The 13,398-nt window shown below is 40.9% G+C and overlaps 1 protein-coding gene across 2 annotated transcripts in view; it reads right to left on the bottom strand.

The window, feature by feature from the left end:
- RC3H1 (ring finger and CCCH-type domains 1) overlaps window positions 1–13,398 on the bottom strand; it is a 62,806-nt gene that overhangs the window by 30,695 nt on the left and 18,713 nt on the right. For both annotated transcript variants that reach the window (XM_045838351.1, XM_045838350.1), the window contains exons 2-5: window positions 5,106–5,487; window positions 2,076–2,196; window positions 1,149–1,388; window positions 540–715 (exon numbers count right to left, since the gene is read on the bottom strand). In XM_045838351.1, coding sequence (XP_045694307.1) covers window positions 540–715; window positions 1,149–1,388; window positions 2,076–2,196; window positions 5,106–5,336 — 768 coding nt within the window. In that variant the 5' untranslated portion in view covers window positions 5,337–5,487. The remainder of the gene's footprint in view (window positions 1–539; window positions 716–1,148; window positions 1,389–2,075; window positions 2,197–5,105; window positions 5,488–13,398) is intronic.

Here is a 13,398-nt window from a genome sequence, read left to right on the forward strand (position 1 = left end):
ACTTATGGGTTATGGGTTGTATCAGAAGCCAGAAGCCTTGACATTAGGAGTCAGGAAAGCGAGATGAACAGTAAATGAGACAGGGGCACCGGTGTGGGAAGCAGCCCGGAGCCGATCTGGAACACGAAGGAGTCTGCCCGGCATCACTCCCCATCCGGGAACCCGAACGGCACCTGGAGCCCCAGGACCCTGCGCGTGGAGCCGTCTCGGAACAAACGGCCAAATACAGCTCATTTCCTGCTTCAGCGGCTCTCTCCGTTCCGAACATTTCTCTTTGTATCTCAGTGGAAAACTGACACAGCTTATTAGTCTCTCCAAACACAAAAATCTCTGAGGCTTGGTTTGATCTATATTGTTCAATATCTAACATCCAAATTTAATATAAAAAGATTTAACTTTAATAGGACACTATATATATTCTTTACAAGAAAAACTGAATTTTCTGAAAAGACTCAGGCACCTTGATTAAACCCCGAGCCGTCTACCTGCTTGGGAGAGGGCAGTGCTTCCTTCTGGCGGAAGTGGGGCGGAGTGCGTACCTTGAAGCAGGAGGCCCGGTAAAGGAGCTGGACAACATGCCCAATGCTAGTTTTGGAGGCTTGCGGGAACCGAGGCTCCAGCCTTTGCACCACAAAGAGAACCAGCACTTTTCTGGACAGAGCAGAGCCATCTTCTAAGGCCAGGAGAACCAGCTTCAGAGCTTCCTCCTGCATTGCTAGGAAAAGATGGGCAAACCCCAAATTTATCTCATGCAGGGATAAGACAAATCCCCTTATCAGAGGGGCAAAATTCAGTCATTTTTGCAGGTATCACCTGATACACAGGTAACACAGTAACAGATAGTCACAGTTAGACTTTTAAGCTTGGGGGGCATTTTTGTATTACATTCTGTATATTTTATTTAGGAAAGCAGATAAAAAGTTAATACATTTAAGAAAAACTTCTATCAATATGAACAAACTTTGGCATTAAGGGAAGTTTAAGAGCTCTGAAAAACTAACATGGAATTACCCAAGCCATGATTATCAAATGGGATATTGTTTGATAACAGTAGAATCTGCAATGAACTAGCCTCCGTACATATTTCTAGTTCCTACACCACACTTTTAGAATTACTAGCAGAGCAGCCATAAAATTTAATTCTATACCTGGTCCAAGGAACTGGCAGCCCCGGGCCCTGACTGCTGCCCAAAGATTGGAAGAGAGCTGTTGAGGGTTCTGGTGCTGGAGGATGAGCTCTGTAACTGTCCGTTCGCCCAAAGACCGGGCTGCCCGCATGGCACGAATCCTGCCCTCTTCTTCCACGAGCTGGCAGTGGACCAGAGTCACCAGCTTCCTCTGCATCGGGCGACTCAGAACACTCTGAGTCGTGCTGTTCAGACCCACTCCTTTAAAAGAGAGCAGAAAGTCATTCCTCGGTTTACAAGGCAAACTCAGAGGCCAGGAAAACTTCCTCTGATGGGCTGATTGACGTATGGGTATATGAACAGTTCTGGGTTCTGCTAGGATATCTAAAGTGAGCAATACAATTACACAAGTGAGGCATTTTTAGAGGCACACAAAAGCAGTTACCTCGTGTGAATATTCATGACATTAAATATACTCTTACTTATTTTAATCATGGAGAAATAAGGATCGAGAGGCCAGACAATGACACTTAGTTGAAGATCCACACCTGGAGGTCGTGACAGTTCTGGCACGTTGGTTCCTAGTGGTTACTCTTACCTTCCCGGTGATAACAGGCTGTGATGGCCAGACACCACTATCACCTTCCAATGCCACTACACCCCCTGCAGCACGCCGTACAAAAGGGAATCGCGGGCAGACGATTCAGAGCTGTCCAATGCTAGCGAGCCCTTCTGAAACCGTTACTGCATTTACACTCGGATTTTCTTCTGCATCTCATTTGAGTAATGTTTCCAACATCACCTAGACCCTCACTCACTACTGTATTTGGTGCGGTTTGCAATGACATCATTTAGGACCAGTGAGTCTGGTTTACAATAAATAAATGAATCTCATTAACATGCATTTAATAAACACTGGCTTGGCATTGACAACTGCATCCCACTTACCTCTAGCACTGCTGAGTGGTTTCAGGTACAATGCTAATTCTTCCACACACTTCTTGGCTTCCTCATAATGCTTTGTATCTTCCACCCCACTACACAGAGTAATGGGCGGCTGCTCAGGGACCTGGAGGCCAAAAGAAAAGGTCTCCTTCATGCTCACGAAGCAACCACACAACAGCGGTGCCGAGTGTGCACGTGCACTGCCACTGACCCCGGTAACATCAGAACCCCCAGTGAATGTACTGAATGGTTTTTATTCTTTAAAGATGTTATTAATTTTTAGAGAGAGGGGAAGGGAGGGAGAAAGAGAAAGAGAAAGAGAAAGAGAAAGAGAAAATCAGTTGTCTCTCCAACAGGAGACCTTTGGTTTTGCAGGATGATGCCCAACCAACTGAGCCATACCAGTCAGGGCTAAATTTACGGGATTCTTAAAGAACTCCATGCTGTTTTAACTGCCGCCCCTACCATCTATTCCTTCCCAACCCCCACCAGCCCTACAGAAAAACTAACCTATCAATATTTTGTTTCCATGGATTTGCCTATTTTGGACACTCCAGATAAACAGATTCATAGAATCATACAGGAACTTCCAAAATGACTGCACCATTTCGCACTCGCACCAGCAATAAATGAGTTTCTGTTGTTCCACAGCCTCGCCAGCATTTGGTGGTGTCAGTGTTTTAGATTTTAGGCATTCTAACTGATGTGCAGTAGCATTTCATTGTTTTAATTTGCGACTCTAAATGACAAATGATGCTGAGCTCATTTATTTGTTCACCTGCCATCCCTATGTCTCCTTTGGTGAGGTGTCTCTTCAGATCTTTGCCTATTTTAAAATTATGTTCTTTTTATTAAGTTGCAAGAGCTTTTTGCATATTCTAGACACAAGTTTCTTACCAGACAGATGAGTTACAATTATTTTCTCCCATTCTGTGGGTTGTTTTGTTCACTCTCTTAACAATGTCCTTTGAAGCACAAAGTTTTAAATTTTGATTTAGTTTAATTTATCTTTTGCCTTGTGCTTTTGGTTTCACAGTTAAAAAACTACTGCCTACTCAAAGGTCACCAATATATGCAGGCCTACATTCCTTCCAAGGTTTTGTAGTGCTAGCTCCTACAATGGACCCTTTGATCTACCTGGAGTCAGTTTTTGTACACGGTTTGAGGCAGAGATCCCAATTCACTCTTTCACACTTGGGTATCAAGTCTTCCCAGAACCACTTGTTGGAAAGACTGTCCTTTCCCCACTGAATGGTTTTGGCAACCGTGTCAAGAACCATCTGACCACACACAGGTTTGTTTCTGCACCCTCTATTCCGTTCCACCGATCTAAACTCGTCTTCATGCCAGCGCCACACCCACTCGACCACTCGAGCTTTGCAGTTTCAATATCAGAAAGTGTGGTTCCATGTGAACTTTAGGATGAACTTGTCTGTTTTTGAAAGAAAAAAAGAACTCCATTGGGATTTTGATAGAGCTTGCGCTGAATCCGCAGATCACCTTGGGTCGTATTCCAGCTTCCCCACACGAAGTCTGCCCCGCCGTGAGCACAGGGTGTCTTTCCACTTATTTACATCTTTTTAAATTCCAGCAGTGTTTGGTAGTTTTCGGGGCACCCGTCTTTCACCTCCTTTGCTAAATTTATTCTTTTTTGATGCTACCGTAAGTGCAAGTGTTTTCTTAATTTCTTTTTTAATTGTTCACTGTTAGTATATAGATATGCAACTGAGTTTTGCTTGTTGATTGTATATCCTACAACTTTGTTTAATTAACTTATTAGCTCTACCAGTTTTTAGACGGAAATCTTTGTGTTAAAATACATACTATTCTCTATCCTTGAAATTTCACAAACATTAGCTGTTTCTGTTAAGACATAGAAGGTCTTGCATAATTTTGTTAACCAGGGCCACCCCAGGAAATTCGATGAAAAGAGAAACATATGACAAGGCCTTACTCATTCGGTAGAAACAGAATCAGTTCATTCTCAAATATGTTTAGGAAAACAAGTAAGCCTTGATTATTTGTCATTAAAATATTGTATTTCTCCTAATTGTATTCTCCACAAATTGTTACCTCCTAATAAGTCAATTTTTAAAAATGTTTCCTAAATGTCATACTGGAATTTTCAAAATGAAAAGAAAAGTGATTATGAAATAAAAAGTACAGGAAGAAAAGAAAAACAATCAGCTGTACTTTCCCCTCTGACAAATGTTTTGTGGTATTGTCGGTGACACCTTTTGATAAGAACTGTTCTCTTTATCTCCAACACACACAATATTGACCTCCTCTGTTTTATGGCAGCTTTTAGCAAGGTAGCAGTAGGGTTAGATTCCAAGTTCCAATATATTTATCCAGATAATAATTCACGGTAACCAGATGGTACTTCAGACTCACATTATGCAAATGAACCTAGTAAGGGATTATTTAAGTGAATCACATGTAGCTCTCAAAAAAACGGCCTCTCCTGGCTTTGTGAAACCTTCTGAGGATATCATGGATCTCTAGTCTGAGAACACTGACATAAAACTTTCAGAGTACTACTTTCAGAGTTACCACACTGCTTTGATAGGCACCCAGGGTCGTCTGCTCCTGCTCTAGACACCGGGCTCCCAAAGGCTATGAGCTTCAGTTTTCGTTCCCTTCTTCATCTTTCATTTCTGTTAGTGTCTACAAAGTTAAATTCTCAAGCAGCTTCACTTTTCTTGTTAAGTAAAATGCAATGGTTTTATGAAGAGTATTTTCCTCCTAAGAGGTCCTTGGGACTATTCCTCAGGTTGCGCTAGCAATCTGAACAGCGAAGACTGCTGAGAAAGCCTAACCACCATATCGTTACTGCACATGACAGGACTTACGGGGCCACCACCTAACTCTCCTAACAGACCAAAATAAAGGGCTTGCACGGGACTGAACAGAACTCTTTTTAAATAGAGGGCAACGCTACCCAGTTTTAATTCGACCATTTTTTTCTCAGCAAGGAAACACAGGGGGAGAGAGAGAGAGAAATTACAAGGTGTCACAGGTCACACACCATACCTGAGCACCCACTAGCTGCAGCAATGCCGAGTTCACCGGGAGGAGCTCAATGTCTGTATTGATAGTGGTCTGGTCGAAAGGGCAAGCCTTGCGGTGGAGTTTATTCAGGCACATCTTGCAGACAGTATGGCCACAACCCAAACTGATGGGCTTTCGAATTGTTTCGTCGAAAGTCTGAGTGCAAATCGGGCAGGAAAGGAAATCCGTCCACTGTGGAGCTTGTACAGGCATTGCTTCTGGAGTTACAATTCACTAACACACACACGCACACACACAAATATCTAAAGCAAAGATTCCACTGGAATCAAAAATCTTTGAAAAAAGTTTATCTTTTTTTAAATATTTTCTGTAGATACAGTCAGCACATAGTGTGAAATATAACCTGGAAAACAAAGAAAAAGAAAAAAAATGAGTCCTCCTTTTTACATTAAACTGTGCCCTCTCATCCCACTACCCACAGCCTTTTGTACCACAGCTATGCCACCGCAGTCCTTCTCTTTGCACTTTTACATAACTAGAGCCGTAACAAAACACTTGGCCTCAGCCCCGCAGTTTAAAGACTGGGGACAGACCCCAGAAGATGAAGTAACTTGCCTAAAGTGACCCTTGAAGTTAGTAATAAAATTAAAAAGAACCAGGACTAAGTCTCTCAAATTTATCTAAATCTATGGTTGTTTTATATTTAAAAGTTAGCCTTTTAAAAATTCATTGATTTGGCGAGGGAGACAGAGAGATAGACAGACATTAGTTTGCTGGTCCACTGACCCACGGGTTCATTGGTGGGTTCCTCCGTGTGCCCCGACTGGGGACTGAGCCTGCGACCTCCATGTACTGGGACAACGTTCTCACCAACGGAACTGCCCAGCCAGGGTCTAAACCTTAGCCTTTTTACGGCGGTTAACAATATTCTGGTTTTCGCTCTGTACACCAGTTGCACGGATCTGTTCATCTGTGAAAGTTCATCAAGCTCTACACTTAGGATCTGTACACTCCTATTAAGAGGGTTTGGTTTTTTTTTTTTTTTTGGTTAAAAAATTGGCCTAAGAGAAAAACTGCCTTAAAATACTTCATCATCAAATGTGGTGTGGGCAATGAGAGAAAAAGAGACCAGGTTTTTTAGGGTTTATTTTTAAGGGTTCTAGACATTCTTCAAAGTTTAACTTACGAGTAGATTATCACCGAGCCCCAGGCACGACCTGTACCCACTGCTACAGGGTGCTGTGTTAAGAACACCGTGGTCAGCATTATTCACTCAGGATACTTCTTTAAAGCTCCCGACTTTAAGAGTGACAGAGTAAGTATAACTCACCAGAACACACATACAATCAGTTTTCCCTGTCTACCCTCTCTTTGGTGGAGGATAAAAGCCAAATCACAAAACTCGTCACCTATGTGTAACAGAAATTTCCTTTGAGTATGAAGCCCTACCAGAAATGTCTGGCACGTATCTCAAACAATGCCTATTACACTTACTCTGACTGCAGTGTCTAAAAATGAGAGCAGATGCACTAAGCAGCAAAGTAACAGTATTACAAATTCCAAAAGATTTGTTTATGCTCAGCAGAGACTACTTACAAAGATTTTAAAAATCTTATTTAAGTGTAATTAACTTGAAAAGTAATCTACACATTGTACTCTTCAAGTATTTTGTTTAATTAATGTTTTATTAAAATGACTCCACCTTAAGTGCAAGCCCATTATTGATGAGAACAGTTTCTAGGAATACAAAACTTGTATCCACTCATCCAGCAAATATTTAACTAAGTGCTGCTACGTGCCAGGCTCTGCCTGAACTGATGGAGAAACAGTGAAACAGCAGAGTCATGACATCTGTCCTCTGAGCAACCTCGGTTTTGTCTGGGTTTTGGTGCAGCGTGCTACCAGACACATGGACAATGTAAAAACACTTAATGCTCTAGTAGGCAGTCACCACATTAATTTCACATTCAAGATCTAAAAGTTATCTGCATGTGTGTTCAAAAGGCCCTTGCAATAACAACAAATAATAAAGGGATTGCCCAAATTTTGATTTCTATATTTCAATTATACTTTCTTTTTTAAAAAGTATTTTGTTTATGCTATTACAGTTGTCCCAATTTTCCCCCTTATGCTCCCCTCCCCCCAGCCACCCCCCAATTATACTTTTAATAAAATAGATGATGAGTAGCTACAAGTATGTTTATATGAAATTATTACTACTTAATAAATTGAGACTATCCCCTGGAATGCTAAAAAGAGACAATACAGCTTCTGGTTACGCTACTGAAGAGTAAAGGCAAATGCCACAGTTGTGCATGGGGCTGCAGAATGCTCCAAAAGAGAGAACGAGAAAAGGTGAGCGTTTGGAGGACACAATACTCAACACAAGAACTGGCTATCAGACAGAAAATGTTTGCTGACGCTGATTAAAGTATCATCCACATGAACGTTTCTCTAGATTAGCATGGCTTCATATTAACACCAATAAAGGAGCTAGTCCAGACGTCAATCCCTGGAAAGTACAGTTAATGGTTCCTTGCTGTTTACTAGTATGGCCTGTAGAGAATTTGGCATTCGCTGATCATAAAGTTAAGATAAAACACATTGCTTCATTCCCTTAAACACTATAAACTATACAAACCCCAAAGAACACAAATGATAAATATTTTGCCACACACCATTATAATCTTGGCTAGTTATACGACTAAGTGCCACATACTGAGCTAAATGCCTTACATAGAGCAAACCTATAAAGGGCAGGTAATTGCCCTGGTTGGAGTAGCTGAATGGACTGAGCTTGGGCTGTGAACCAAAGCATCGCAGGTTCGATTCCCAGTCAGGGCACCTGCCTGGGTTGCAGGCCATGGCCCCCAGCAACCGCACATTAATGTTTCTCTTACTCCCTCCCTTCCCTCTCTAAAAATAAATAAATAAAATCTTAAACAAATAAATAAATAAAGAGCAGGCAATTATGGTACCCTGTTTACAGATGTAAAAATGGAGGTTTAGACAGGCTGAGCAAGCTAAAGAGAAATAGAGGTGTGATATTAACCCAGATACTCTGGCTCAGACTCTTAACTGTATCACCACCCATAGATTAAAGGTTAACTTTAAAGAAGGAAGAACTACTTGCAGTTTCATTTAAAAACCAATGTCACCTAGCTGCATTCCCTACTAGCTACTGACTTCACAGTAACTCTAATCTTCTGGCAAGCTTGTTGCCAAATCTGATGGTCAGGTCATTGTTCTGAAGGTAACTGTCTTCTCAACGAGATAGGACAAGAGGACTCCTCCCTCCCTCTTAAAGGGGTCAGGGAGCCACAGCATTCCCCTCAGCAGCCTTCCCAGCTCACTGGCTGCGCTTCTGGTCTCTTGGTTCCCAAATTCTGGAGTCATCACGCCTCTGTCTCGAGTTTCCTTTTCTCGTTCTCTAGCTAAAGATCTGAGATGGCTTCCTAGTGCATTCGGAATAAACTTGGGATTTCTTGTTCTGGTTTACAAAGCCCTACGTGGTATGACCTGTAATTCAGCTCTCCAACTTCTTCTAACCCTTGTCCCCGTCACCCCATTGCTCTCCAGCTGCTCGAGTGAAGCTTAGTCCCATCACAGAACATCAGTACTGGGCTGGTCAAAAAGTCTGTTACATTTTTTCCATAAAATAACAGACACGTTTCCATTTTTCGCCAATAACTTCATTGATGTGGGTATTCTGAGTATGTCGGCTATCTCCTGCTACTGGCTTCCCGTGGGTAGAGGCCGGGGGTGCTGCTGACCATTTTCCAGTGCATGAGACGGCCCCGCAGCAAAGAGTTGTTTGACCAGAATGTTGACAGAGAACCAAGAAACTTCGCGAACCACCTCTGGCACGTCCCATCAGTCATCGCACCTTCTCCACACACTGTACAACTTTGTTTTTACATTTCAGTTGTGTTTCTTACCTTTCTTGAAATAATAAAGCTTAATACACTGAAAATGATGCATACCTTCTTCTAGCTTCAACATTAAAATGGCTGGACAAAAATTCACCAGTTTTGATAAGTTTTTTTTTTAAGTGCATGCTGATATGACAGCTGTCACAATACAATCTGTATGAAATTGTTTCAAATGAAGTTGAAGACAACTAAGCACTCCCACAGCCACTGTAGGGGAAAAAACTAAACAAACTTTTTGGCCAACCCAGTACTAGCCTCTCTGTCTAATGTTGGTATTGGAGGCCGCCCTTTATCATTTATAATGGAAGCCACCAAAAATGCCAACTCCTCAGAAGACCTCCCTGACCACTTAAAACCCTAAAATAACCTCTAAATCCCTCCCTGGTCCATCACTATATTTAAATTCTGTACCAAACATCTCCATCATCTGTAAGTTGCATTTTCTGGTTTATATTTTAATGTTTTTACTCAATGTCTATATTCTCCTATTAGAATGCAGACTATGTGAGACAAGAACTGTCATATCTGTGCTGTTCACTATGAAAGCTGGAGCTCCTCACTACAATTCTGGTGCACTGAACATTTTGCATATAATTTCAAAGAGTTCGCAGAGTGGTGAAAATCTACTCAGATCTCTAGGGCATTTAAAGACTCAAACCTGTATCTATCTTTCATATACCTTAAAATTTGAGATTTCCATATTCCAGCAGCATGGAATATGAAACAGGTAGAAAAAAATGGTCAACATCTGTTTTACAAACTTAAAACACGTCACTGATCTCCCACGAGTTCAGATCAGTGCTGTTATATAAAAAGTTTTCCAAATTATTGTTTTAACAAGAATTGTTTTAAAAAGAATCATAAAACTTTACCGTAAAAGATATTTTAGAAAACATCGAATTCTAGACCAATTTTTCGAGATGAGACAACAAATATTTATTTATGTTCCTATGGTAACAAGCACTACAAAACTCTTTGAAACACCTCTTTTCATTTATTCTTGAAAACCCTGAGAGTTTGGAATCATTTTCCCTCTTTTTTACAAAGAACTAAAATAGCATTCGGAAAACATGTCCAAGATCACATGGATAGTAAGTGGCAAAGTCAAGTCACAACCACCTCAGGTTAATAGTTGACGCTACAGCCTACCTGGTTTCCGCTACACCAGCTGGACATGGTAGAGACCAAAGACAGGTAACACGATTTCACTGCAAACCATGCAGCTCAACAGTGGCAGAGTGGGGATCACAAACCAAGTTGACGAATCCCTGGTTTTAGTGTCCCCTGCACCCTTTGGATCAGCCTGCATATAAACTCATGGCTGAACCTCTGACTTTAAAAAACATCTTCACACAGTAAAGCTACAATTAGTACCCTGGCCAGGTAGATCAGTTGGTTAGAGCATCATCCTGATACACCAAGGTTACGGGTTCAATCCCGGGTCAAGGCACATGCGAGAATCAACCAATGAATACATAAATAAGTGGAACAACAAATCAATGTTTTTCTCCCTCTAAAAATCAATAATAAAAAAAACTATGGTTAGTAATATTTGGCTTAGATCAGGCATCCATTAACCTTGGAAATGATATGTAAATTATATACACATGCTCATTCTTCTGGGAATATGACCTATGACTTTTATCAGATTCTCAAAAGATTTTGCTTGCAGGGGACAGAAATAAGAATCACTGACCCAGATATACTGAAATAAAATAACAGTTGAAAACATAAGAATATAGAAAAAAACAGAAACAGTAAGTTATATGAACGTATATTTCTTCTGCATTTACCCCACGATCTCAACAAACTCATAAAAATGTTTAAGCAATATTCACGAGGGTCAAAGAAAGTTCAGTGAGTGCAGTGATGTCCCACCCACCCCTGCAGCCTCAGTCCTGCCCCGTCTGCACAGAGAAACTGGCACCAGTACTCGCAGTTTCTTTATCTTTGTAAGTAGACATACAGATATGTTATTCCCTAGAAAGAATGTTAAATGCTGTCATTCACAGCTATTCTATCTGTTCATTAAACCAATTTTCCATAGAAATGTTCCCTAGAACCCTTTTTGCATCCCCAGTAAAAATTAAATATTCAGAATACTAAATATTTCATTGGCCAAAAAAAAGTGTTATTGGTCTTTATTACGTAGCCTGCACTGGCGATGAAAAACAGCAAACACGAAAGTCACTCCAAGTCTGCACGCAGCTTACACGGTTTCCTTCGTGAGCCACGCAAGTCATCATGACACAACTCCATACAAGACTGTAGCTCCCGGTAAATGATGTGAAGGTGAAGCTCGGGGAGGTCTAAGCAGATGCAACAGAGATGATTGAAGCAGTTGCAGTGGGCTGTGTGGGGCACTGCTTCCCCGAGGAAGGGATATACATGGTAAGATTTGAAAGCGGAACTGAATAAAAATTATGGGGAGAATAATGCGTGCTGTGTGTGTAGACTCCAGGTAGACTAAAAGCCTACTCAAAGGTACGGAGACTAGATAGAACATAGCACAACTGGGAAGCTAGAAAACCCAAACAACAGGGAAACCAAAACCAAAACAAAACACAATGCAGAGAGCAAGACAGAGAATCATGGGACGAGGAAGGAATGAGCCAGGATCAAACACAGAGGGTCCTTCAACTCATCGTGGCATGTGGTCACGGTGCGGAGAGTAGCGTGCAGGCACTGCGGAGGCAGGAGTGACCACCTCACTGTTTTCGACTTCCCCCAGCTGTATACCATCCTCGCCCATCCCAGCCCACAGAGACCTCCTTCAAGGCCCAGTGGGAAGAGCAACCTAGCAAACCCCGTGTGACTTCTCTCTCTCTCTGCTGGGCCCTGAACGACTTAAGTTTTGGTACACCAGCAGCACGCCCACTTTAAGAAAACACGACAGGTAAAAGTTCTAACAGAGAACAAAGACACAGTGATCATTCATATTACAGAAAGATAATCTACCAAGGTATTCCTAATAGGGTTCTTTTATTATTGTTTGTTTCATCCTCAGCTGAAGACACTTTTTCAGTGCTTTTAGAGAGGGAGGATGTGGGGTGGGGGGTGGGGTTACAGAGAGACACACATCACTGTGAGAGAGAAATATTGATTGGTTGCCTCCTATACACGTGCCAACCGGGGATCAAACCCACAGCCTTTTGGTGTGTGGCACAATGCTCCAACCAACTGAGCCACCCTGGCCAGGATATATAATAGGGTTCTTTTGAAAGAAAGGCTAGAAATCTTTGTAAAAAAAAAATTGGAAGCACTGTGTCCAAAATAGGAGAACAGTTAAACAGAGGTTATACCTATACTATGGAAACATATAGAAAATTTAAAGGAGATCTATGCATATAGAAATGGAAAGAGATCCAAAGTATATTGTTAAGTAAAAACAAAACCTGTAAACCAGTACATATGATATTATTTGTGTTGGGGGAAAATCCTACATGTTAGTCTTGGTTTAGTGGTTAGTGGGTGTAAATGGATGAAAGGAAAAGGTCTAGAAAGGTATCTAACCAAGTTTTTTTTTTTTTTGTATCTAACCAACTGAATAGCCATTACACAGCTGGGCAATGTATACAACTGTGAATTATTTATATAAATGTAAACAAAGGTTAAAGAATGAAAATAAGAGAAGCTAAGAGTACATTTAGAACACAATTTAGGCTATTCCTAAGATAAATTACTATGAAACTACTCAAAATATTTTTCCTTATTAAACTGACCTTTTAACACATTTGGATAAGCCACGTCATCAAAGCTTATTAATCCTTTTCAAAATTCATTAAAAATCTTTATATATTTCCCTATAATTTATGTTTCACAGAACTAACATAATTTGTTAATTTTTATATAATTATTTCTATCTCTATTAGCCTAGCAAAATGAGGCATATTGTTGCTAAACTCTTACATTTTCTAATAAAACTTCTCTTAGAAACAATTACAACAAATTTGATAGAGTAAAACATACAGAATTAGCACCCAATTCTTCACTAAAAATAAAAGCATTCATTTGACCATACCGATAAGTTTGAGAGATCAAGGAGAAAATAGTCTTTTATTTTTTTTAAAGATTTTATTTATTTATTTTTAGGGAGGGAAGGGTGGGAGGGAGAGGGGGAGAGAGAGAGAGAGACACAGAGAGAGAGAGACAGAGAGAAAGAGAGAGAGAGAAACATCAATGTGTGGTTGCTGGGGGTTATGGCCTGCAAACCAGGAATGTACCCTGGCTGGGAATCGAACCTGGGACACTTTGGTTCCCAGCCCGTGCTCAATCCACTGAGCTACACCAGCCAGGGAAAATAGTCTTTTATAATAAAGCATGACTCTGCCTGGGAAATTTGATGATTAAGAATAGTAATGATTCAATTTCAGGAACTACAA

This window comes from Phyllostomus hastatus, unplaced genomic scaffold (genome assembly GCF_019186645.2).
Source record: "Phyllostomus hastatus isolate PE091 unplaced genomic scaffold, TTU_PhHast_1.1 phas_contig_283, whole genome shotgun sequence".
In the NCBI taxonomy this organism is placed as follows: Eukaryota; Metazoa; Chordata; class Mammalia; order Chiroptera; family Phyllostomidae; genus Phyllostomus; species Phyllostomus hastatus.